General features: G+C 38.1%; 1 protein-coding gene across 3 annotated transcripts in view; it reads right to left on the bottom strand.

Annotated features, from left to right (window-relative positions):
• Positions 1 to 2,835: 2,835 nt before the first annotated feature.
• ARHGAP12 (Rho GTPase activating protein 12) overlaps positions 2,836 to 23,042 on the bottom strand; it is a 75,886-nt gene continuing 55,679 nt past the window's right edge. Inside the window, exons 9-18 of one of the 3 annotated variants that reach the window (XM_034062140.1) lie at positions 22,452 to 22,533; positions 16,614 to 16,718; positions 15,919 to 16,017; positions 13,278 to 13,380; positions 12,136 to 12,252; positions 9,393 to 9,491; positions 7,243 to 7,320; positions 6,126 to 6,260; positions 5,752 to 5,854; positions 2,836 to 5,321 (exon numbers count right to left, since the gene is read on the bottom strand). In XM_034062140.1, coding sequence (XP_033918031.1) covers positions 5,147 to 5,321; positions 5,752 to 5,854; positions 6,126 to 6,260; positions 7,243 to 7,320; positions 9,393 to 9,491; positions 12,136 to 12,252; positions 13,278 to 13,380; positions 15,919 to 16,017; positions 16,614 to 16,718; positions 22,452 to 22,533 — 1,096 coding nt within the window. In that variant the 3' untranslated portion in view covers positions 2,836 to 5,146. Of the gene's footprint in view, positions 5,322 to 5,751; positions 5,855 to 6,125; positions 6,261 to 7,242; positions 7,321 to 9,392; positions 9,492 to 12,135; positions 12,256 to 13,277; positions 13,381 to 15,918; positions 16,018 to 16,613; positions 16,719 to 22,451; positions 22,534 to 23,042 lie in introns of all 3 variants that reach the window. The other 2 variants (XM_034062138.1, XM_034062135.1) reach the window with 2 other exon arrangements.

The following is a 23,042-nucleotide window of genomic DNA, read 5'->3' as shown; positions in this document are numbered from 1 at the left end:
ACAGCACCTCAGCTATGAACCTGCCATTACATAGCAGGGAATATGGTGGCATCCTTCTTTGTATATTATGGTTTAAGGGCATGCCAGAGGACCTCTTGCACAGCCATGTCCCCATTTTGTTTCACAGAAGCAAGCACAAAGTTGAGCACGTCACATGTGTGTTGGCAGGGGCCTTGCCAAGGCCAGCACCCACAGGCAATATACTCAGCCTCAGGGAGAGTGTCCCTGCAGCAGGAAGGTGAATCCTCTTGGTAAAGAAAAGGCAGAGGGCACTGGCACATTGGTGGCCAGGTAACACACCAACAGTGCTTTGATTCAGCCATCGGGCTTCAGCACATGATGAACAGGAGATTGATGTGAGGGTGGTGAGGCACTAGAACAGGCTGCACAAGGAAGATGTGGCTGTCTCATTCCTGGCAGTGTTCAAGGCCAGGCTGGACAGGGCTTTGAGCAACCTGGTCTAGTGGAAGATGTCCCTGCCCGTGGCAGGGAAGTTGGAACTACAGGATCTTAAGGTCCTTTCCAACTCAACCCATTCTATGATACTATGATAACCAGACGAGCTGATCAACTTTTAACAGTTATCTTCCAGTGCCAGATATAAAAAATGACAACTTTAATTAGTTTTGTTTGGTTTTGTTTTTTGTTGGTTTTTTTTGTTTTTTGTGAGGACAGCTGTTTCTTTCACACTATGAATTTTCAAACTATTCTGAGCAGATTGATACCATACATGCAAATCTAAACTCTTTGTGGGGATAGTTTAGCTTTGGGATTTATTTTTTCTGCATACTCCCACTGTTCAGTTTCATACATTTCTTTCTTCCTGTGTGCTGAGTTTGTAACAGACAAACTGGTGCTCTTCAGGATCTGGTTCTCATCTTGGATGGGGCACCCAGTGCCACCAGCACAATGCTGCCAAACTGAGAACAAGTTTATTTTTGTATCACGCAGATGCTAGTTGTGCATTCATGATTATATTGAAGGAACATACTTCTTGAACCCCATTAGCACTCAGGTGTTTGTGTCAATTGAACCTGAACAGAAGCACATCAGCTGACACAGAAGCTGCTATGGAAAAGTCTAGAGAAGGGTGGGCACTGCTGTTTTGCAATGTCACTTGAACTCCACCTGTTTACAGAGCAACTTACCCCTACAGAACATAGCCAGGCCTCCATCTGCATTGCGTGAAGTGGAAAAAGAAAAAACCCAAACCCACTCTCTTGGCAGCTTGGCTTTTTCACAGGTCTCTGGCTTGGATTCCTGCAGATTTTCTAAGTGACTGTTTCTTTGCCATCTTGCTTGTCCATCACACCTGCTTTGTCTAGTTGCCTTCAGTGCTTTGCATTTACTTATTCCCACACTAAGGGGCCACTCTCTGCTTCCTTAGCCAACTACGTTTTGGTGCAATAAGCTGCAAGATGGGCTTCTATGAGAAATAAACCCTGCCTGTTCCAGTTTTCAGTTCCAAGGTTGCTAAATGAAACACAAGACTTCTTCTGAAAGATATTAGTGAAATTCCTTAACAAACTCAAATCCAGTTATGGAAGTTGTAGGGAACTCTAATATTAGAGCTGCTATTTAATTCTCAAGGCAGTAAAAAGAACCAAGAGGCCGGCTTGCCTCTGAATGTCTTTCATGTTGGTCTGTTACACAGTGTGATCTTGTTTTACAAGTGCTCTGTTTACAAGAATGCTGGGGGGGGGGGGGGGGGGGGGGAGATGTTCATTTAAGTCCCACACTCACATAGGGCTACTTTTGTAAAGGTCTGATCCAGTCCTACCAGCTGCTTGCCCACAAAACTTTGCAATTGTGGAGGCTAATTAAGATTCTTCAGAGAAGCTCTCCTCTCCCCAGCGGCTGCAGAAGGCCTCATTAGACATGCTGTACCTCCCCCCTTGCCCAGCAGAATGCCCCACTGTGTTTGGTTTACGTTATGCCTTATGAATTAACCAACTGATTCAGAAAATATCATTACTTTGGGGCTAAAAAAAGCTGTTCTTCACTACGGGGAAAAAGTCAGGGCTCTGCATTGGAGTAAACTGATGTTGTGTCACCTACAAACTCCCTTCTCTCTCACTCTGCAAGCCAAGGATTCCCTTGCCAGGGCAAAATGGGTTCAGTACAAAGGGAATTTATCATACCATTCTGTGAAGATGGAAAGTCTGGGCCTAGGTGGTCAGGGTGACCCCGATCCACTTGCACACAGGAAGCCTCACTTACATGCAAGTCTGATTTAAAAAAAAATTAGTTTACACAAAATGACTCTATTTGCCTTATCCTTTTTGTGCCCATTCTCTCTCAAGTTTTAAAGTGAAGAAACCCACAACTGGTATAGATCAAGTACAAGTCTGAGAATTTCTTGGTACTAATGTTGTGTAGCTGATCTACAAACACAGCTAGAAAAGAATTTCAGCTGGCACTGATACATGACATTGGACCTCCAGTATCTTTGAGTGGTTATGGCTGCAAAAGTTTGTATTTACTATATATTGGTTTTAATGCAGAACCAAACCTGATTTAAAACAAACTGAGGAATATATGTTTCATGTAATACAAAGAACTTTCCCCTGCTATCTTTGTGCAAAAATCTGGGTTTGAATTTTAAAAGAAAGCTAACTGCAGGAACAAGCAAGGTATTTCGACTAGTGAATAAACCCAACGTGCTGATACACACAGTTTCAAGTTGGTCACAAGAAGCATATCATCAGCTTGGAGAGCCTCCTCTTCCTGACTGCCTCAAATGTTTAGCTACACCTTTCAGTTAAAAAAATACTCTCCCCACCCCAAAGTAAAAATGAGAACATGAAAACATGACAACTTCACTGCACAAAACCATAAATTGTCATAACAGAATACTTTATTTTGGGGGAATACAAGGAAATGTGTGACATCCTCATTATCAAATTGTTCTAAAAAGGCATTCTTTCTTTGAAAAACATAGCACTCATACAGAAAAGGTGACCTGTGGATAAGCCCCCTCATTTAGCAGTGGGAATTCTTTTTCATTTCACAGCTGAAGCTGGGATTTGAATAATCCGCAGCAACAGACTTCAGCTTTGCTGATACTTTCTGGTAGCCTGAGGCACACCTGCCACTCGGCACTGCTCCAGTTTGACAGCCTACCAGGAGCTGACAATGCAATGGGAGACGGAGCTTTCACAATTCTCACCCAGGTCGCTTTGCAACAAACCACAAGACTTCACCATTACCACAAGAAGACAGTGAGAAAGCCACAAGGTAACTCGTCTTCTCTTTAATCTCTGAAGACTTCTCATGCAAGCCCTATGCTCATGAAATTCTCGTACCATTCAACTGGTTACACCTCAGTACTTCACTGCACATCCCCTCTGCTGTAAACCAGAACTGTGTTGTGAAAGGAATGCAACAGATCAAAGGCAAATACAATTCTTTCCCCAATGTACCTGCTTTCTGTACTTGGAATCTACTATAAGCTGGGATAGGTTTTAAAGAATTTATATCAATAAATTACTTCTGCCCTCTCCAAACCTTGTGTTAGAATTTAAGTTGTTAAAGAAAGTGACTGGGAAGTTCCTAAACTGTCAGGTTACAAAGTAAGCATTCATCTTTTAATCTAGAAAGACAACCCTTTGTCACAAGTAGTATCCATGCCAAGCAGTAAGATACATTGGTCTTACTGTTTAAAGGGGTTCATGTTGTCTGAAGCGGGAATGGCAAACTGTAAAAGAACTAATGGTTTTCTTTATTCAGGTTAGACATAACAAATATGTCAGATACAGCAGTTAGTCTAGAAAAATACATTTAAAAAAATCTTCAGCAGACCATGCTCCCTGTAACAAAATCTTTCAAAACCAATTTTACAAATTATTCTACATTAATGTAAAAAGAAAATCTTAAATTTAGCATCATGGATTCCATCGAACATCTATCTACCAAAACATGAGTTTCACTATTTGTCAATGTTAGAATTCATAATACGTTTTTTCTAACATATCCTGTACATATTAAATAACCTAAAAGGCTCCTCTTGTAGTGCATTAACAATGTAGCAAGCACACTCAGTATTCCTCCAGTACCATTTGCATTACAGTTATTTGCCCGCAAATGTAATTAACATCTAAAAGTGCACACAGTTAGCCCCTCCCTCCCCGAAACCTGTTTCCCCGCTGAAACCCAGACATCCACTGGTAACATTATGCTACTGTAGCTAATCTATCCATGATTAGAAATGTGTGACTAAAGTGTTCTTAAACTATACAGGACCTGAATTATATACAAGAATCAAAAGGACATCCTGTATTTACATCAAGAAACTTCCACTAGCACAGCATTATACCAAGAACTCAACACTGTTACAGTCCGTATTTACTTAGGATTTTAGCTTTAAATCAGTATAACACAAAACTAAGCTCAGGAAACACCCTGAAAAAAAATGAACATGTTTATTAAATATGACTTCTATTATGCCACAAAACAAATATCCATTGCTGGATATTCTTACAAGTTCAGTGTTTGAAATAGTGTGCTGTTTTATAAAGAAACTAAGAAGTTTCAAAAAGTTTGCTGGGGAATAAAGGGTAGAAAAGAAAAATGGCGGGGGGGGGAGGGAGAGGGGAAGACAGCAGATATCAAGTGAAGAATTAGATTTGAATAACTAAACCAAACTGTTAGCACAAGTTTGAGACAGTCACTGCATGCAGAAACCCCTTGGAAAAGTGTTATGCAGATCTGAGTAGGTTGTAATACACAAGGTTAAGATGTAACTTCACAGAATTCTTCCATACCAGTTGGTAGGAATTTTCCCTCTAAAGTGGAAGAATTTTAAGATTAAATTCCAGATTATCCAGTTTGAGATTAATAGCTTTACTCTCCAAGAAATCCAGTGTATGAACCTATATTACATTTTTCCAATGCTACTGTAAAAAAGGCAAACTATAAACTTTTCTATTCACTTTTTACATTGAACTTTTCAAAGAAAATCAAAGTGATGTCTTTAATTTGCATTAAAGTGGTCAAACATTTCTCCTGTTTCTCCCCTCCCAAAAGTGCAAAAAACAAGTTGCTGCTTGGTCCACAAACATAATACATCATATACAGCGAGAGATTTTCCTCCTGATGGAGTACTGCTGCCAATCCATCACTTCCAGTTTCTACTCCAAGAAAAATGTCAGCGTCCAAAGATGGAATTCAATTCCAGCAGAATTAACTCTACAATCTGATTCTGGTATACTGTATGGACTGCTATGTTACCAGTCTCTTTCTCTGGTTTTAATAAGGTTGGACCAAAAACTATTGCTATACTTTGATATGTCATTCGGTTCTTTTCTCCATTTTCTACAACTCTGAAAGAGAAAAAACAGATACATAAAGAGGGATTTATCAGTGCTAGAGTAAAAGGATAATAGAAAAAGACACAGTCCTAAGCAAATGAATATTCACAGTATTTATTTAATGAGTAGTCTTGTTATCAGGACCTACAGCTGCTGTGATTTCCTCTATGGAAAAGTTTTATTTTGAAATGCTATTCCTGATCCCCTCACAATCCCTCAAACACAAGGGCTTGGCAGTGAACACCGCAACCATGATGTTTTCTCTGAAGTCTGTTTGGGGCTCTGCAAGCTTGTATAAATACAGACTGATATACTGGTTTCATCAAATCAAATACAGGTAAGAAATATGCATTAGGAACAGTCACCTAGTACTTTTAATTGGACTAGTCAGCTTTAGGAGATGCTTCACAATACAAAGCCTTTCCTTCTATCTGCTACTTACCTCTTCAGATGTTTAAAGAGTACCTGCATAGTGTCCTGATTTGGTTTTGGCAACTGTTTGATTAAATCTTTAACAGCATGGACACGCTGCCTTGGTTCTTGTTCTATAAAAGGATGAGGTGCAGAAACAAAAATTCAGTTTGTTTAAAACTTCAGCATAAAATTTAACAGACTGAGAATAAAAGCAAATGTTTTGCAGTGCTAATATGAGATAAAATACTGACACCTCCTGGCAGGACTGTGCATTACTGACAGGCAAATTTAGGGAAGCCTTACAGATGTCCATAACCAAAACATTCTTTTTACTGTTGAAAGTTATATGTATCGAGCAGAACTTATATAGAAATCAAGTACACACAGGTTTTCCAGACTTACTAATTGCATTGACAAAGTCATTGAAGTGATTGTAAGTGAACAGTGGCTCCGGCAATTCTCTGAAAAACATCTTTAGAGCTCCTGTGATGACATGTATGTCTTCCCATTTACTGTCATTCAAGTCTAACTTCTCATCTGAAAGAGAAAAATGAATGGTGTTAACGTTAACAATTTAGCTATAAAAGCTTTTTTACAAATAAACTGAAATACTCTTCTGTTCTTATGAAAGTGAAAACTCACAGCCCTGCTGCAGTGTAAAAGGGGATACAAAGCTCAATCACTACAGCTCAACCATGGCCAAGGTCTGCCTACTGCACTGCATGTAGCTCCCCTACACGAAGGGCATTTTTCAGAGGGGAATGGAAGCTGCTGATGCAACACAAAATTTACTGTTAGATCCTGTTAATCAGGAAATGAGAGGTCAGATTGTAGATGGGCTAGTGTCCTCTTCCTAATTGCAAGCTGTCTATTGATTCTCACTGAACACTGAAATGTAGCCGTATGAAAGGGTTTCATAGAGTATGGCAGAGGAGCTAAACACCCACATATTAAAAAGGAGTAGCAAACCTTGCTACAAAGCATTAACTTAAAATTTTAATGCTAGTGGATGTTTACTATGCTTACTGGTTTTCCAGTCACTTCAAAATAATCCCCTCCCTTCAAATTCAAATATTAGGAAGAAGTTCTTCACTGTGAGAGCGTCGTGAGGTACTGGCACAGGTTGATCAGAGAAGCTGTGGCTGCCCCATCCTGGCAGTGTTCAACGTCAGGCTGGAAGGGGCTTTGAGCAACCTGGTCTAGTGGAAGGTGTCCCTGCTCACTGAAGGGGGTTAGAATTTGGTGGTCTTCAACACCCCTTCCAACTCAAACCATTCTGATTCGAGTTCTATTAGCTTCTATGCTCCATAGAACACTAAACCTCCAGGATGCAAGGTTTTTCAAATGATGTGTATTACACACTAAATTCTGCAATTCTGAAGTAATTTTACTTTAGAGATGACAATCACTTCTTATGAAAGACAGCAGTTACACATTAAGAAAACTTTTCCCTGAACTTTCTATGAACTTCAATAATCCAAAAGCATATGCAATTGTAATACAGTTGAAGGAAACTTACCATGATTGACTGCAAATCTTAGCTTCTGTATCACTGCAAGATTGCCACTAACTCGGTATAAGCCATCAACATCTAATCCTAAAACAAAGGGATTAAATCTGTTTTAATACCTTGCTCATGCATGAATTCTGGAATCATTATGTTGCTTCTTTATAGGTCTACCCATGAAAATTAAAAGAAACACATCTTGTAATAAAGAACACTCAGTTGAACGACAAAACAATAAAGTTAAACTAGTTGTTTTAATGGGGAGGGCATATCAGTGGAGGTTTAGTTTGCCTGCACAGGTCTGGCAGCATCAAGCTCAAAGCAATTTCTGAAACTTCCTACACAGTAGAACAGTAGTAATGAGGCAACAGCTCTAAGTTTCCCCAATGAGACAAGGGTCTCTAAGATGCTCTTGGTGGGTGGGCAGGGAGTATATGGGGCTCCAACATGCAAGAACCAAGTATTTTGTGGATGTTCAATTTTTTAATGTATGGTTAAGAAAAATTAAGTCATGCATAGAGAGCATCTCAAAGTTGCCAAGTGACTGGTCTGCACAGAAAAGTAATGATGTGCATGCATACCCAACAGCCTACAAAATAAAATGGGTAGTCCTTTGCCTTTACAGTATTGCACACTCTACCAGAAATGAAAACTGTGTCTGTGGTTGCTACTGCAGTTACTCAGAAGTGATTAGGAGGTAAAGAATTTAATTGAAATGCCACTTGAATGCAGCATGTGAGTCAGTGCCACTGAGAGGGTGAGTGTTGCCAGAATACCTGCAAGTCCCTGTAGCTCCTCAAGGAGTTGTCTGATGCAACACAGCACAGTTACCAGCACCATCTGACATATCCCTTTTCCCCATAATCCACTAGTCATTCCTTTACAGAAAGAACTGATTTGAAGTGTATTGGCAGTAGGAAGAAGAGTTGGAGAAGCAGGGGGGTAAAGCTGTTCATTTCTGTCAGCTTCCCCTCAGGTATTTAAAAAAGGAAAACTTCACCACTATCTTCACTGCAGTCCTGCCTTTAAAATAAAAAAGAAATAAAAAAGAACAAAGCAAAATATCCCCTTTCTCACAAACTGCAGATCACAAACGGAACAAAGCCTGCTGTTACAAACAAGGGGGCAGTTTGTTGAACTGGGGTATGGCAACAGAAGCAATTATTTTTCCCTCCCAGGCCATAAGACAGCAGCATTGACAAAGAGCACTATGGGCTGCAACAAAATCCTAAATGAAGTTCCCATGGAAAATGCCTTAAAATTCTCATGTAGTATCCCCCTGTAACACTTACCCTGATTCTCAAGACAATATTTTCAGATTTAAAGACTGGTATATATCTGAATGATGATTATGGAGATTCCATAATCGCCTCTTGGTCATCTTTTCCAAGAGATAGGGCAATGACAACAGCAAGAAAGAAGCAAGAAAACCAGCACAGAGTACAGCCATATCAGGAGCCATAACCAACGTATTTTCAACAAAAATGTGGTGATGTCGCTTGTATCAGACAACCCTGGAAATCACATGTAACTTTCAAATAATTTTCTCAGTTATTAAGTAGGAGTTACTTATTTTCAATGAAAGCAATCAAAAATTGAGTAAATATGTGGATACTGATAATGTCCAGAATTGCACAAAACTTCACATAGCAATCGGTGTAACTGGCTGAAGGGCATCAAACCAATAGATTTGTCTTCTTCAGGGCATATACAGAGCAGGAATACGACTTTTTCCTAGAAGTTTGTTTCAAGGAAGTTTTCACATAAACGACTGTTAGTATGCTTAAACCTTCCAAAAATGAATGGTTGTGTTCTGACAGTCTCTCTCTTTTCATCTGGAAAAACGCCTTGATGGGCTGAGCTCTTCTATTATTTCTTGTAATCCCTCTTTCCTTAGATCCTTGCTGCCAAGGAGGCTGTCCTGCCTTCTCCCGAGTTTGAAATATACCGAAAAGGATCAGTTTCTCCAAAATGAGATTTCCTTCCCTCTCTCCATTTTGGATCACACAGACACCCCCCCACCCCTCCTCATTGCTAACTACAGGTGCAAATTTCAGATTATTTTCCCCAAATAAATCTAAAGCATTTTAAGGATTGAAACTTTCAAAATTAGATCGTGTGGTGAGCAAGAGAGATTTGGAAACAAAAAACTTCAGCCATACCATGTTCCTCAACATGCTCAATACACAGCTTCACGAACTTTGGCACCGTGCTGTTTTCTCTTTGACACAAGCTGGTGAGATTGGAACCAAACACTTGATCTGGAACCAAGTAAAGAGACTGATTTACAGTGGAACAGGACTCAAGTGACAGAACTAGTTCAGATTAAAACAAACCTCTACACAGGGCAAAGACTACTGGATACAATTGTCGCAGTATTAGAGAGAAAATAGGAAAGTTCTGAAAAGAGCTCCCAGCAGTTCCCAGCAAGAAAAAGCTCCCAGCAAGAAAGAGTGTCAGCAGTTAAACATGAGTCTCTGAGTAAGGAACTTCTGCTACTGAAATTACTTTAATCCTGCAGAAGACACCTGTAAGAGTCATACAGTCATTACAGTAATAAGAAATACAATGGATTCAAAGCCTTGTTACACTCCTGTTCCAAGTTCAAAATATATTTACTGTAACTTTTGTTCAAAATCTGAATAGAGACAATAAACTTTAACCATAGTGAAAGCTGTTGGCATTGTTTGGTGGAAAACCCTGTAAAATTTCATCTTTCATTGCACCTGCTGTTTAACTCAGCATTACATATTTTCTTCAACATAGTCTTTAACTAATAGAAGCTCTGACATGGATTTGTAAATGAGAGACCTTTATATCAAAGAGCTCTGAATGGACTGAAGTATGACTATGCATAGGCAACCTGGCCTCAAGGTTGGAATGTCAATATAGATATTTATGGACAAAAGTAGCTTTGAGTCTTGTTTGCAAAACTACACAATTCAGTGGGAGTGTTTTCTGTCATAAAGTGGAGCAAATTAAAAATCAGCTTGGGCAGAGAACAGGTTCTTGCAACATTTCAGTGTATTTCAGTAACATGTTAACTCCTCATGTTCACATTTTGGTATCACCAAAGTCCTTCCAAGACCCATTTCTATGGTTTTCATCAAAGATGACCAAATAATAGATGTCCTCCCCTGTTCAGATGCATGAGACTGAAATAGCTCACACTCCTAAATGGAAGAAAGTTTTTACCTTATTTCAGTATGTTAAATAAGGTAGCAGGTAAATAAGTGGCAGTCTTTGCAGCATCTAGTAGATCTTACTTCAGAGCTTATGCAAGATAGAAACTGCTCTTGCATTTGCATCATGCATAGCATCTAGCCCATTTTTCATGTTTAGTAATCTAAATAGATTCATTAACAACACTTGCATCTGACTACTGCTTTGGGAAATGCAAACAGCACACCAAACCAATTATACAGTATGAAAACTGGCACGTAATGGCATTATTAGCTGTATGTGTACAAGGTTGGTGACCCAAAACACCTCAGTGCTGCTGTTGCTACTCCAGCAGAATCTGTAGCAAAGGACTGGAAAAGCCCACACAGTAGAAAGCAAGGCTAGCATGCATATAAAGCAGATAGAGCAGATAAAGCAAGGCAGATTAGACAGCACAAGAAAATACTAGGTAGTAGCAAATTGATTTGCTACAATTACTTCCGACTTTAATAATTTCCACGTAAGGAATCATACTTTTATCCCTCATTTTAAAGTAACCTTTTGTAATTTTGTGTTCCCACAAAACTTCACCACAGTTACTTCTCTGCTTAGTGCATGCTGTTTCAAGTGGGGCTTTTTTTCATTATTTTTTCTGCTCAGACTGTGTTTGCCAAGTTTTCTGTGTACTAAGCTTGTTCTGCAGCAGCCACAAAAATACACTGGGCTTTTAAATAAATACTTCTGAATTAATTTTTCATTCATACAGTAAATGTAAAACTGTACAGCACAGATCCAACTTTTAAAATCTACACCATGCTTTTAAATAAAAACAAACTCTTAATTCCTTAATGTCTTTATTTAAAAAAATCCAATCATCAGCACGCACGCGTACAAATTAAACTTGGCTTTGTGTTCACTGTTGCTTATGTCAGAAGTTATGTCACTGAGCAATGACATGAATATTAAGCTGTAAAGCAGAGCAAAACGAAGTTTTGAAATAATACTTCCTTATCCAAAACAAAAATTCCATAATTTACAGTTAAATTATATTTGCAGATACACAAATATATCAAATGCCACATGCAACAGAAGCACACCTGTTAAAGTATGTAGTTAGGCAAATCACAGTAAGATTTGGTCTGATATTTGCCTACCAATACACTATTCTGACCCTAGTAGAGCACCACCTACAACTCCTGCCAAAGCATACAAATAAATAAATAAAGCTTTACAATGACTACCAAGCCAATAATTTACACAAATACATTCACTTAAACCTGTGCAAATACTGTTCTCAAAATTTTAACAAGTGTGACAAACGGAAATCAATTCTTTCAAGAATATCTTTAAGACTCATTGTGAAACAATTAAAAAAGGTACACATTCAGAAAAGGTTACGGGAGAAAAATATTCAAGTTAGGATTCCTTTACCCTCATCCTGGTTTGCCTAAATATTTCCTTTCTTAGGAGATGGCACATGATTGTCTGGTTCTACTCAGACAAAAACATCCTTGTGAAACAGGTGGGCACAATTCAGCTTTGTACCCAAAGTACTATGCTTTCCCTCATATGGACACATGATTATCACAATAAAACACCAGTTCCACTATACATCCAAGATTTTTGTTAAACTAGCTATGTACATGTGTTTTACTCTAAAGCTAGACCATTTCAGCCCCATTCTACACAGACTCCTAAATCCAGTTTTCCAAATTTTTTCCGTTGTTAAAAAGGTTCATTTACCCTTAATGTAGCCTTTTTCACGGACAGCTTGTAATGTAGGGCGCCGTGTAAGGAACTTCTTGAGCTTTGTTTTGGTCTTTTTCTGATCTGTGGAATCTATATTGCTAGGTGCTTTCACTGCTGAAAAGAGAAACACATTTAGCATGAATATCCAAAGAATCAACACTGCATTTATCTGTCAAGGAACCAATATCAAAAAATTAAGCTCAAAACTACATAAAAAACCCTATTCAAATTTGCAATACATTCACTTTTTTTCCTTTTGGAACTCCAAGTAAATAGCATCCATTTTTCACAGCACCAAAAGACAACTCTCCCACAAGAAACTTGCAAACCAAGTGCTGCCTATGAAACTAAGTAAATGGTAGCTGACATATGGAATTGATGTGGAATTTTTAAAACATAGCTATGTTTCAAATCCAGTCCTGCCTTTCCTTAAGTTAGCCATTTTGGAAGAAATAGACACTTCCTTGCAAACTACATATGAGGCCTGGAAGTAAAAGACAGAAAATGGTCTCACTAATATATTTCTGTGCATAGGAAGAAATTTCTGCAGGTAAGTTAAACTAAGCTCTAAAACTCTGAAGGTGCAGTTAAAAATGCTTAGCTTCTCTAAATAAGCCAATATAACATCATTAGCAATTTAGCAAAACTGTAGGTCCTGTTAATAGTGCAAACATTTACAGACATTGTACCTCAGACAAAACCCAAGCAATCCTTTCACATGTTCCATTTAGAACATGCAAAAGGACTAAACAATTCTTAATCAAAATCACAGAAGTCAAAAAAACCAAATGTTTAATTACTTCTGTGCACTTGACAGCACCTCAAAAATAATCTATTTCATCACTGCCTATTTTCTCCTATTTTTCATGCATCATGCAGTAGGAGCTAAAAACGTGTATATTTTTTTTCCTTTCTATTTCCTTTGGGTTTTTTTTAATGATTATTAAAACATGGAAGAAGACCTACTAACTGGCATCAGGATCTAGAATAAACTATATAAAACCCTGTCCCAAAACTGAAGTAGTTTCATTTCTAGCTGTCCTTTTGAATTCTTCTCTACTGACATATAATGCTGAAGATGCAAAAAAATGAAAGTGGGCATTGCAAAAACAGTTAATGGAAAATTTTTAACTCACAACGAAGTTTCTTAGAGTCTTTATTCTCTTTCTCTTTGTCTTGTTTTTCCACCCCTGGGGAATCTGGAATCTCCTCTTCTAATGCTTCATCAGACTCCACTACCTGTTAGATTTAAGGAGATAAAGAGTGATCAGTTTCTCAATTCACAAAATAGAGCATTAACAAACATTTCCTGCAGGCAGTTCTAAAATATATTTTTTACCCTATAACGATATTCAGCTGGTTCTTTCCTGAACTCTAGATGGCTAAAAATATCATCAGAAATTATACTAATTCTCACTGGCAGAGTAAATAACTTTGACAAACACTATTTGACTATAAGACCCAATAAAGTAAGGTCTTCTGGACACTGAACAAAGTACAACCAGCCTTTTAAAATATTACTTAATTACATCAACCAATTAGCAACAGAATTCTTTTTTTTTTCCTAAATCCAGACTTTGCTACAGAATCACCTGATTGGTAACAGTCTAAAAAAAACCCCACAACATTTCTAAAGCATTTACACTATTTCTGATCTCTACAACTCAAATTTTCTTAATAGAAAATAGAACCACCAGCTGGAAAATTTCACCACTGTCAAAACATAGAATGAATTCACTTTGAGAAAGTAGATACACTATCTATCACCTGAAATTCTTGCCGTATGTAATTGCTGTCAGCATACTGTCATTAAACGCAGTCAAGTGAAAATGTAGATCATGTGGTAGTGTGGCAGCAGCTATCAGAGACTGTTAAAACTCCCCACCTGCAGGCTCATACCTGTGCTACACACGACTGCAGGCATATCGGAAAATAGGGAAAGAAACTTCTTCTGGTCTCACTGCATCATATTCCCTTCCAAAACTGCATATTTCTTACTTCACTTCTTCTAAAGTAAACTTGACTTTATGCAGTTACAAAAATCTGACTATCCAGTGTCATCTGTTACAAGGAAGACATTTTAAACGCAAGGCAAGGTAGTGTATTCCAGAGCACTGAACAAGCAGAAGCATGACTTCATCAGCTCATTCTCTGTTGCTTTTCAAATGTATTGGATAGCCTTTTTACACATCAAAGATCAATATGTTCAACTGCCCAGTTAACATCCCCTCTAAGGATCCCCCTGCAGCTGAGATCATTTGGACAGTATTCTCTTAAGAGGCTCAAAGCTTTTTCAGACTGATAAATTTCAAAACCATTCATTGCCTTGGAAAAAAAATAATCTGGGATCTAGTTTGCATCACAGAACAAGTCTAATCTAGTAATTTGGACCTTCTTTATGTAAAAAAGAGCAGCCACATCCTTCTCAGATAGCTATTCCCCTTGTACAGCATATTGTCACAAGAGCAGCCTGAAAGAACAGAGATCTGAATCCAATCTGTACATTCTTTTGAGGAAGATCTCATCACACTACAACTACTGTCTCTGTCCTGGGAAAGATTCATAGCCCCTGTTACCATAAAGATCCCAAAATTGAAAGCTTGCTTCAGATCTGATGCTTCAGTGTTCAGAGCTTCAGTGTTCCAGCTTATCAGATGGTCTGATAATGTACTTATTTAACATTTTCCTTGTCATCTTGGGTCTCTTGGCTATCAGCTCCCAGGAGCAACATCACTTCCTCCAGAGTGTTGATAAACTCTCCCTACTCCACCATTTACTTTCTCAGCCTAACATGTAATGCCTCACTTTCACCTCAACATATCTCAACCTTTCTAACTTCATTTGTATTTAAGCAGGGAAGAAGTGGCCCCAGTTGCCTTACACAGCACAGACAGCAGGAGGGCACTGCTGAGTCACTGCCTTGCCTGGTTATTAAGAGTCATGACATTTTCATACCAGGAAAGGGCAGAAGATAGGGAGCCTAAACTGTGAGCACTCAAACAAACCAAAACATTCATATTAGCTGCCTGTGTTTGGGTAGAAAACACCCATATGTGGAAAACACTATCAGAGCCAACGGAAACCAAGGTCACTACATCAAAAGCAACATAAATGCAGGATATGAGCAGTAACCAGGCTTGTGACTATAAAAATTAAGAATATACATGAAGTCAACTTGGTATGAGAGGAATATTTTCTCCAAGATCTCCTCCAACTCCTGAATTCGAAGATGGTAAATCCTGTTTGGCAATATCAAAAGCAAATGCTTGAACACTTTTCTGTTGAATAAATAGTTGGCATTATACTGCCTGATAAGAAGAGATAATACAGTGTTTTGCCAGGGCTGCTAATTTGCACTTCAGTGCAGCCTTATTAAGTGAACAGCAGTATTAAATGCTGATTAACACATGTCATGAAGCACTCCCTTGGCCATCCTCCCCCCCTTCCTCCCTCTTTGTCAGAGATAGAGAGTATCCTCCCTATCTCTTTCAGGTCACTGAGACAGAACAAGTATTTGGCCACAGAAGGAAACTCATTTCCAAACTGGAGGTCAGCCCACATCTCCTGCTTCTTAATGCAGTGCACCATCCTTTTTCCTTTGATGTTGTTTAATTGTATTTCACTTGTCACCACCAGAAACAATCATATCCTCAACCCCCTGCTGCACCAAGAATATCAGAAAATTAAGATGCATGCAAAGCACTAGGAGTTGTTACACAATTATTTTACTAAATAACATCACCCTGGAAATAGAGCCTTCACAAGTCAAACACGTACCTGATTGTTAATGGTATAGTTAAGAACTTTATACCATTCATTAATAAAGCTGTCATTATCAGATTGAATTAAGAGCTCAGTTCCTTGGCGGGTTTTTAGCTTTAAAGAAATAAAAACAGATGATCATCAGAATTGATAAACACACTAGAATTCAAAAGTTAAATTACCTAAATCAAATTTTTTCCATGGCATAACTTTTAGGTAATATATAGCCACTCAAGAACACTTCCCAAAGAAAAACAGTAAATAACAGTCTGCTTAGAATTTAAAGACATATCCAATGCAGACATAACAAAAATGGACATTTCTTGCAGGTGCTAACATACATTTACATTTTAGCAGGAAGAAATGTAGACAACGCTAATGTTTTTAGATAGATTATATATATGAATACACAGAGAGAGTGCCAGAAGGGGAGGGAGAGAGTGACGGAGCGAGAGAGCGACGGAGCGAGAGAGAGAGAGAAAGAGAGAGACGGAGAGAGAGAGAGAGAGAGAGAGACGGGGGAGAGCGAGAGAGAGAGAGAGAGAGAGAGAGACGAGGGAGAGAGAGAGAGAGAGAGAGAGAGTGAGAGAGAGAGAGAGAGAGAGAGAGAGAGAGAGAGAGAGAGAGAGAGAGACCGACAGACAGAGAGAACAGAGCGAGAAAGTGACGGAGCGAGAGAGATAATTCTGCATGTAAATCACATAATTCACCTCAATAACATTCTTTTTGCTGGATTTGTCTTTTGAGGCCCAGTCAATCAATGCTCCTTTGAGATCCACTGTAAATTCTGGTTTAGATTGATTGACACCAAACTTCTGGAAAAAAAGGAACAATGATGACAAACTTAAAACAAGCAAAGAAACTCCTAATAGGTACACAAGTCTTGCAGTCCTCTAGTTAATAACACATTATTTACAGTCCATACAACTTAACCCAAATACAATACTTCACCACAAATCAACAGGCATGATACCAGGAAAACAAAATCCAAACAGAAACCACAAAAAACACCCTTTAAGCATGCCTATTAAAACCTGTGCAGCTTAAAGGCTTTAAAAATCCATAACATTACATGCCAAGTTGCAGCAAAGTTTTTTTTCTATCATGAATGGTAGAAGTCCATACAGCATTTGGCTGTAGCTTGACTTTAGTCAAGATAGTCCCAAGCTTTAAACAAAACTGGCTCAGAAGTATCTGTACAAAACAGCCCCATTCTGTCAGTTAATCAATGGCTCTAGATAGAACAAAAAAAAACCAATAAAAGAAACAAACAAAAAAATCAAACCAGAAATAATATCTTTGCTAGAGACGAATCACATCCCTCCTGCACTGGAAGAGCACTTTCAGGTTTTACATATTTGTAGCATCTATATATTTTGTGCATGCATATGTATTTCCAATAATGCCTTCCATGTTATTTCATACTTTTCTGTGATTCTTCTACTGCAGTACTGGAGTACAGCCTACCAAGTTAACAGAACTCAATTTCAGTGTAGCTACTAAATGAAAAAGCAAGTAACTAAATAAAATAAAGCATCTAGCCCACAAGTAACCCTTCAAACAATGTGGAGGAAGACACCTGGGAGCTATTTTTACCAATTACTTTTACATTTACACTAAGTATCACAAAGTAATTGTATTGGGGTTTCCACCTACACCACAGAGCTCTGAAATCATTCCTCAAGGAAACCAGTTCAGTGACCCATACAAACAAAAAGCTGTGAGTAAAACGAGTAAAACACAAAATGGGGAAAGCCATAAGTCACTTGGATGTAGGCACAGAAATTTCATGCTGTAGTTCTAGGGGAAGCTTGTAGCATCAGATCCACCAGAAAGGTTCTTTTCTATTTATTTAAAGTGTCTTTGATGTGCAAATGCTGTTCATGTGACAGCTCTGGGGGACATGAGCCCCCGGACAAGCTCCTTGATGCGAACACAAGTTTCCAGCCTGTACAAGAACATCCATATCCAAGGGGAGAAAAAACAGTTCAGAAAACAGAACTAATCTGCTGCTTCTGATTAAATTCCCAGCATGTATGTTAATTAATGCTAATTGTGCTTTAGAAGGGCTGTTTACCACTGGAAAATCTTCCTGTCTTGAGTCTAAGAGCAATTAAATGCTGAATGGAAAGTAGCATCTTAAGTTCTGTATTTTGCCCATGAAATATTAGAATTGGGGAATATTTCTAATTTACCTAATGCCAACTAACACTTGGGGTCCGGAGGAGGGGGAAGATATGGGAAAAAAGAAAAACCCCACAAAACCAAAAACCAAACAACCACCACCAAAACCAAACCCCCACAACCTTTTGGCTTTCTAACTTAATTCTCAGATATCTCATCCAAGAACATTTCCGATTAATTATAGCAGAGCTTTTGAGAGGCCCAGCTCAGCAGTGGAGACCACAGGAACCACCTCTGGGCCTCTGGCTCTTACAGTTGTAGGTGGCTATGCCTATTTAAGAGAGATTCACATAAATACTACACATACAGACAAGGCGCCCCAGCCACACACTTCCTGACAGCCTGGGTCAATCTTGCTGCATGTTGGGAGGAGGAAAAAAGATGAAAAATAAATAAATTTTTAAAAAATTTAAATAACCCCCACCACATTCCTAGAGTTTGGCACTGGAGACAGTTGTGAGACTAGTGCCAAAATCAAGTCCTTTAAGTCCTCTGCAGGATCCAGGGGGATTCATTAAAAACACCACTCAGATGATGCTGAGAAGCACAGAAGACCTGCTACAGGTGAAATCAGCTAACAGTGACCAAAAATACCCATTAAATCTAACAGTCATTTCTGTTCTGAGCAAAAGGAAAGCCCTCCAACACATTAGCTTGCTGAACTCTCCACCTTACAGATCACAAAACAACCCCAAACACCTCTGTACCCTCCCCATGTTTTTGGCCTGACTCCCTTCAGCATTTCAGAGAAGCACAGAACAAACAAAAAACTAGAAGCTAAATTCTTCAGAAGGGAAAACATCTTCCTTAGCTCCTTCACACAAATAGAGCCGAAGTTTCCATGCCAGATCCAAGGATGGGGAAACTCACACTAATAATCCAGACTCTCTGTAAAACTTCTCTGATATACCAATATGTTTATCATAAACTTAATTTCTTTATTCAAAGAAAATCTAAATTTAGTATGCTGCCTGTCTTATAAGCTTTCCTGTCAAGGTTCTTTTCTGCTCCTGAAAGAAAGATGTATGAAACAAGATATCAGCAGCAAGTCCTGTACAGGGCTGCTGAGACACTGCATACAAAGGTTAGCTAAAGGCAATCAAATCCTCCTGAAGCAAGTAGATTCTGTTGAGAGCAGCAAAAGGAAAACCTTTTGCTTTGGCAGTGTCTGCTTTCTCCAAACAAGAGTGAGCTATGAAGTCAGCACTAGTCAGGTTAAATTTAGGTCTCAGTGAGTAGACACCTTATTCTTACTGGATTTCTCTTTTGAGCTATCTGGGAAGTTTGGAAAGGGCAGCAGTGTGAGATGGAAAGAAGGAAAGGTCTATACATGGTGCTGCCAGCTGCCCTAGATTTGAAGCTGCCCTAGATATGAAGCTGTCGTATCACCATTTGTTGTATTTTATGAAGCCCTGCAGCTTAAGTTTGGCAATTGCTATTGCAACTCATTTATATCAAAATGAGAAACACCTTCTTTCAACAGTCAAAAAAGGACATTTTTGTGAAAAGGGATATTAAAAAAAAATAAAAATTTATATTTCCTTACAGAATGTAGCCCTGTAAAGGCAACCAAACTGTGTATAAATTGCCTGTTTTAGGCTTCCACATACATAGCAATGAATTTGATAAAGTGGTCACATCATTTTTAGCACAAGGTTAATTGAATAAGCCTAGAATTACTTCCCTTACAAGAAAAAAAAAAGGTACTGGTTATTAAACCGGTCATTCTAGAAGTCTTAGGAATCATAACTAAACTCAAAACATACAGCTCTCCCACCACCCTTCAGGAAATACAAGCCAAGACAACAACATAGTTTTAAACATCACTGACATACTAAAATCCTCAAAAAGTTAAACTATTGAAACATTGCTTTTAATATCTTCAGCATATGATTTTTTTTCCATGAAATCTTTAGTTCGATTCTGACAAGAGTGCCGAAAAAGCAGCATCAAAAACCAGTCTGACAACCAGTCAAGCCTGTTTGTTTCTTGTAACATGAGTATCATGATCTGGATTCCTCCTCATCCACCTTGAGCAACAAGCTAACATACTAGCTACTAACGTTTTTATCAGTTTCTGATAAGCAGCACTTCCATGCTTGGCATCTATACTTCAAAATATGACTAACAACAGACACTTAAATTATTTACAAAGAGTCCTACAAAGTTACATCAGCTTTCTGTTTATGGCATCTAGCCAGAACATCCTAAAGCTCTCTTCCTTTCAGCTTTTTATGCATAACATTTACATTTTCAGATATTCAAATTATAGCTAGAATTAACATGTACATCATTGTATCAAAAGTATCATGTGCACCTTATAAACATCCCAAATTAATTGTGTTAGAAAGAATTAGACATAAATATCTGTTAAAAAACTGATCATATCATGCTGTTTATTAGTCAAGTTACTAGTGGCTCAAATAGAAGGTAAATTTGGGATTATAAATCTGGCACTGATGAACCAGATACTCTTTCTGCTTTGTTCCATTGGAACAATTACACAGTTATTGCACTACACTTATGTTAATCTGCATCTTGGATGACTTCAAACAGCAAACAGGATATGCAAGTTGTTATAGAAAATGACAAAATATGGACCTTGGAAAAATTCAAACTGACTTTCAAGATTAGTGGCAAATAGCCTTACAGCAACAGGAGGCATGCAACAAGAACACATACAGTGATAGCTGAAACTTGGTCAGAGTTTACATAGGTGACAGCAGGTCGCCGACTGAGAACATTTTTCCAAGAAGAAAGCAGCGAGAGCAAGAGCTCAGGAATTGAGCTCCCTTGGCAAAATGACTTGATGAGAAAAAGGAAAAGAAGTGATGAAGTCACAAAATGCACAAAAGAAGATATGGTTATATCAATCACTAGACGAATGCTAAACACATTCTTCTCTTAAGATGAAGAAATGTGATGCTTACCACATGTCAGACTTGACATCACCTTACTAAAATATTGACACAGATCAATGTTTGAGGTGAAGTGGAATTTTTGAGACCTACCCCCACAAAAAGAAAAAAATCCTATACAGACAGCAAGAGTGTGTGCTAGATATTAAATTATGTATTTCCAAAGCCAACTGCAAGTATGCAGCTATACAACACAAAGTCCTTGAAAGAGATTATCCCTTAGTATATCCAGCTTCACTTTATTCTGTCTATATTGTTGATATTTTTCTGACCTTGCTCCAATACTCCACAGTACTTAATGCCTATAAAACTAAAGTATGTTTTGGATCCACAGCTATGAAAGTAAATAGCAGAAGTCACCAAGTCCATTTCCTACCAGACAGCTTAATTTACCTTATCTCACACTTTTGATCTTTATTCTTTTTCCTTCCCTTCTCTTTTCCTTCTGCTTGACCATCTTGCCCAATTTCACTCTTTCATTCTCTTCTACCCCAAATGTTATTTACTCATCCTCATCCATTTTTTTCCCCAACCACCCCTTCTACAGCAACAGTAAGGCAAAAAAAATTCGTTTACAGCTCTGAAATAGACTCAATGCTTTAGAAAAGAATTGTCAATACCAATTCACTACACAAAAGAAGCACAGCAGGAAAAAGTGCGCCAAGCAGAAAGACCAGCAAAGCACAGCAAGATAGCATATATCTGTAAGATGCAATTTTGCTGGAATTCACATGATAATACACTGAAATAATGAATACTGATTTTGACCTCTCCAGTTATTATAGGAGATCCACACTGTTTAAAGTCAGACCTCCAAATTTAAACAAGCAGTAGATAAAGAACCATTTTTATACCTATTAATTTATAAATAGCTGGATAAATATAGCACAGTTAGTTATAGTGCTATTAAACTAGAGGTGATATAAAAATTGAACAATCATTATCTTCAGTGTGATGCTTCCCTCGAGAGTTTCATTAGACACCAAAATAGATACAAAATACTTGTCAAGCACTACACAGACATAAAACAATGTAAAGAATCTGGCCAGGCAAAGACTAAGACAATAATACCAGATTATTCAAAGTCTAATGCAACTAGGCAAGTGTCAGACTGTTTTCTTCATTATATGTATTACATTCAAAATTACATGGACTGTATGAAAAAAAAATGAAAAAGTAAAAATGCAAGAACAGTGAAACAAATGTTTTAGATAAAAATACTAGTGAGGAACATAAATATACAGCTTGGAGCAAAAACTTAAAACTTACAGGATTTCTTCTCATTGTACATCATAACTGTTACATTAAGCTTTTTCCTTGATAACTCATTTTTTCTAAATTATGCATGCATATCAATATTTCTGCTCTATAAACAAAAGGACTTCATTTATTGTATTTTATGCAATTAACACTTAAATGAGGATGTGGAGTTGTTCCTGTGCTTACCCAGCCAGTTCCACTTCCTTGGGTTTTTGTGAACAACAGTGATGAACCTTGTAACACTGCCCATGATGACATCCAATTCTTTCTGTTAATATTGGTAAATAAAAATTAGATAAATTGACCTTGACAGCAGATATTTAAACTGTCAATCACCGTTCCCCAGCTGACCTGTATGTTAATATACTTAGCCGTATATACAGTCATTTGTGCCATCAGTAAGTCTTAATTGCTATTATATTTGTAGAAGAGACATGTTACCAGTCTCAGCCTGACCATCACAGTCTAAATCAAACAAAGCTAATTAGTAGTGGAAGCAGTTCACAAGGAGAAACACCATACAATTACAATTTCAAAGGGGCTAATCTGGAATGCTCAGCCTGCTGTGTACTTAGTAAATTATGCCAAAGTACTGCATAACTCTAAAACTGATTGTTCACATCTAGCTGGGATGCGAGTGTCCCACATCTATGGAATAAGCTCATTTACACTGGCAATAAAATATATGCTACACATCAAAAATTTGCAGAAAGAATAAGTAAGTTGTTCCAGCTGTCTGAGTATTTGATTTTATGCCTGAGTACCTGTCCTCCTGAG

Source organism: Melopsittacus undulatus, chromosome 1, assembly GCF_012275295.1.
Source record: "Melopsittacus undulatus isolate bMelUnd1 chromosome 1, bMelUnd1.mat.Z, whole genome shotgun sequence".
NCBI lineage: Eukaryota > Metazoa > Chordata > Aves > Psittaciformes > Psittaculidae > Melopsittacus > Melopsittacus undulatus.
This window is presented reverse-complemented; position numbering and strand designations above follow the sequence as displayed.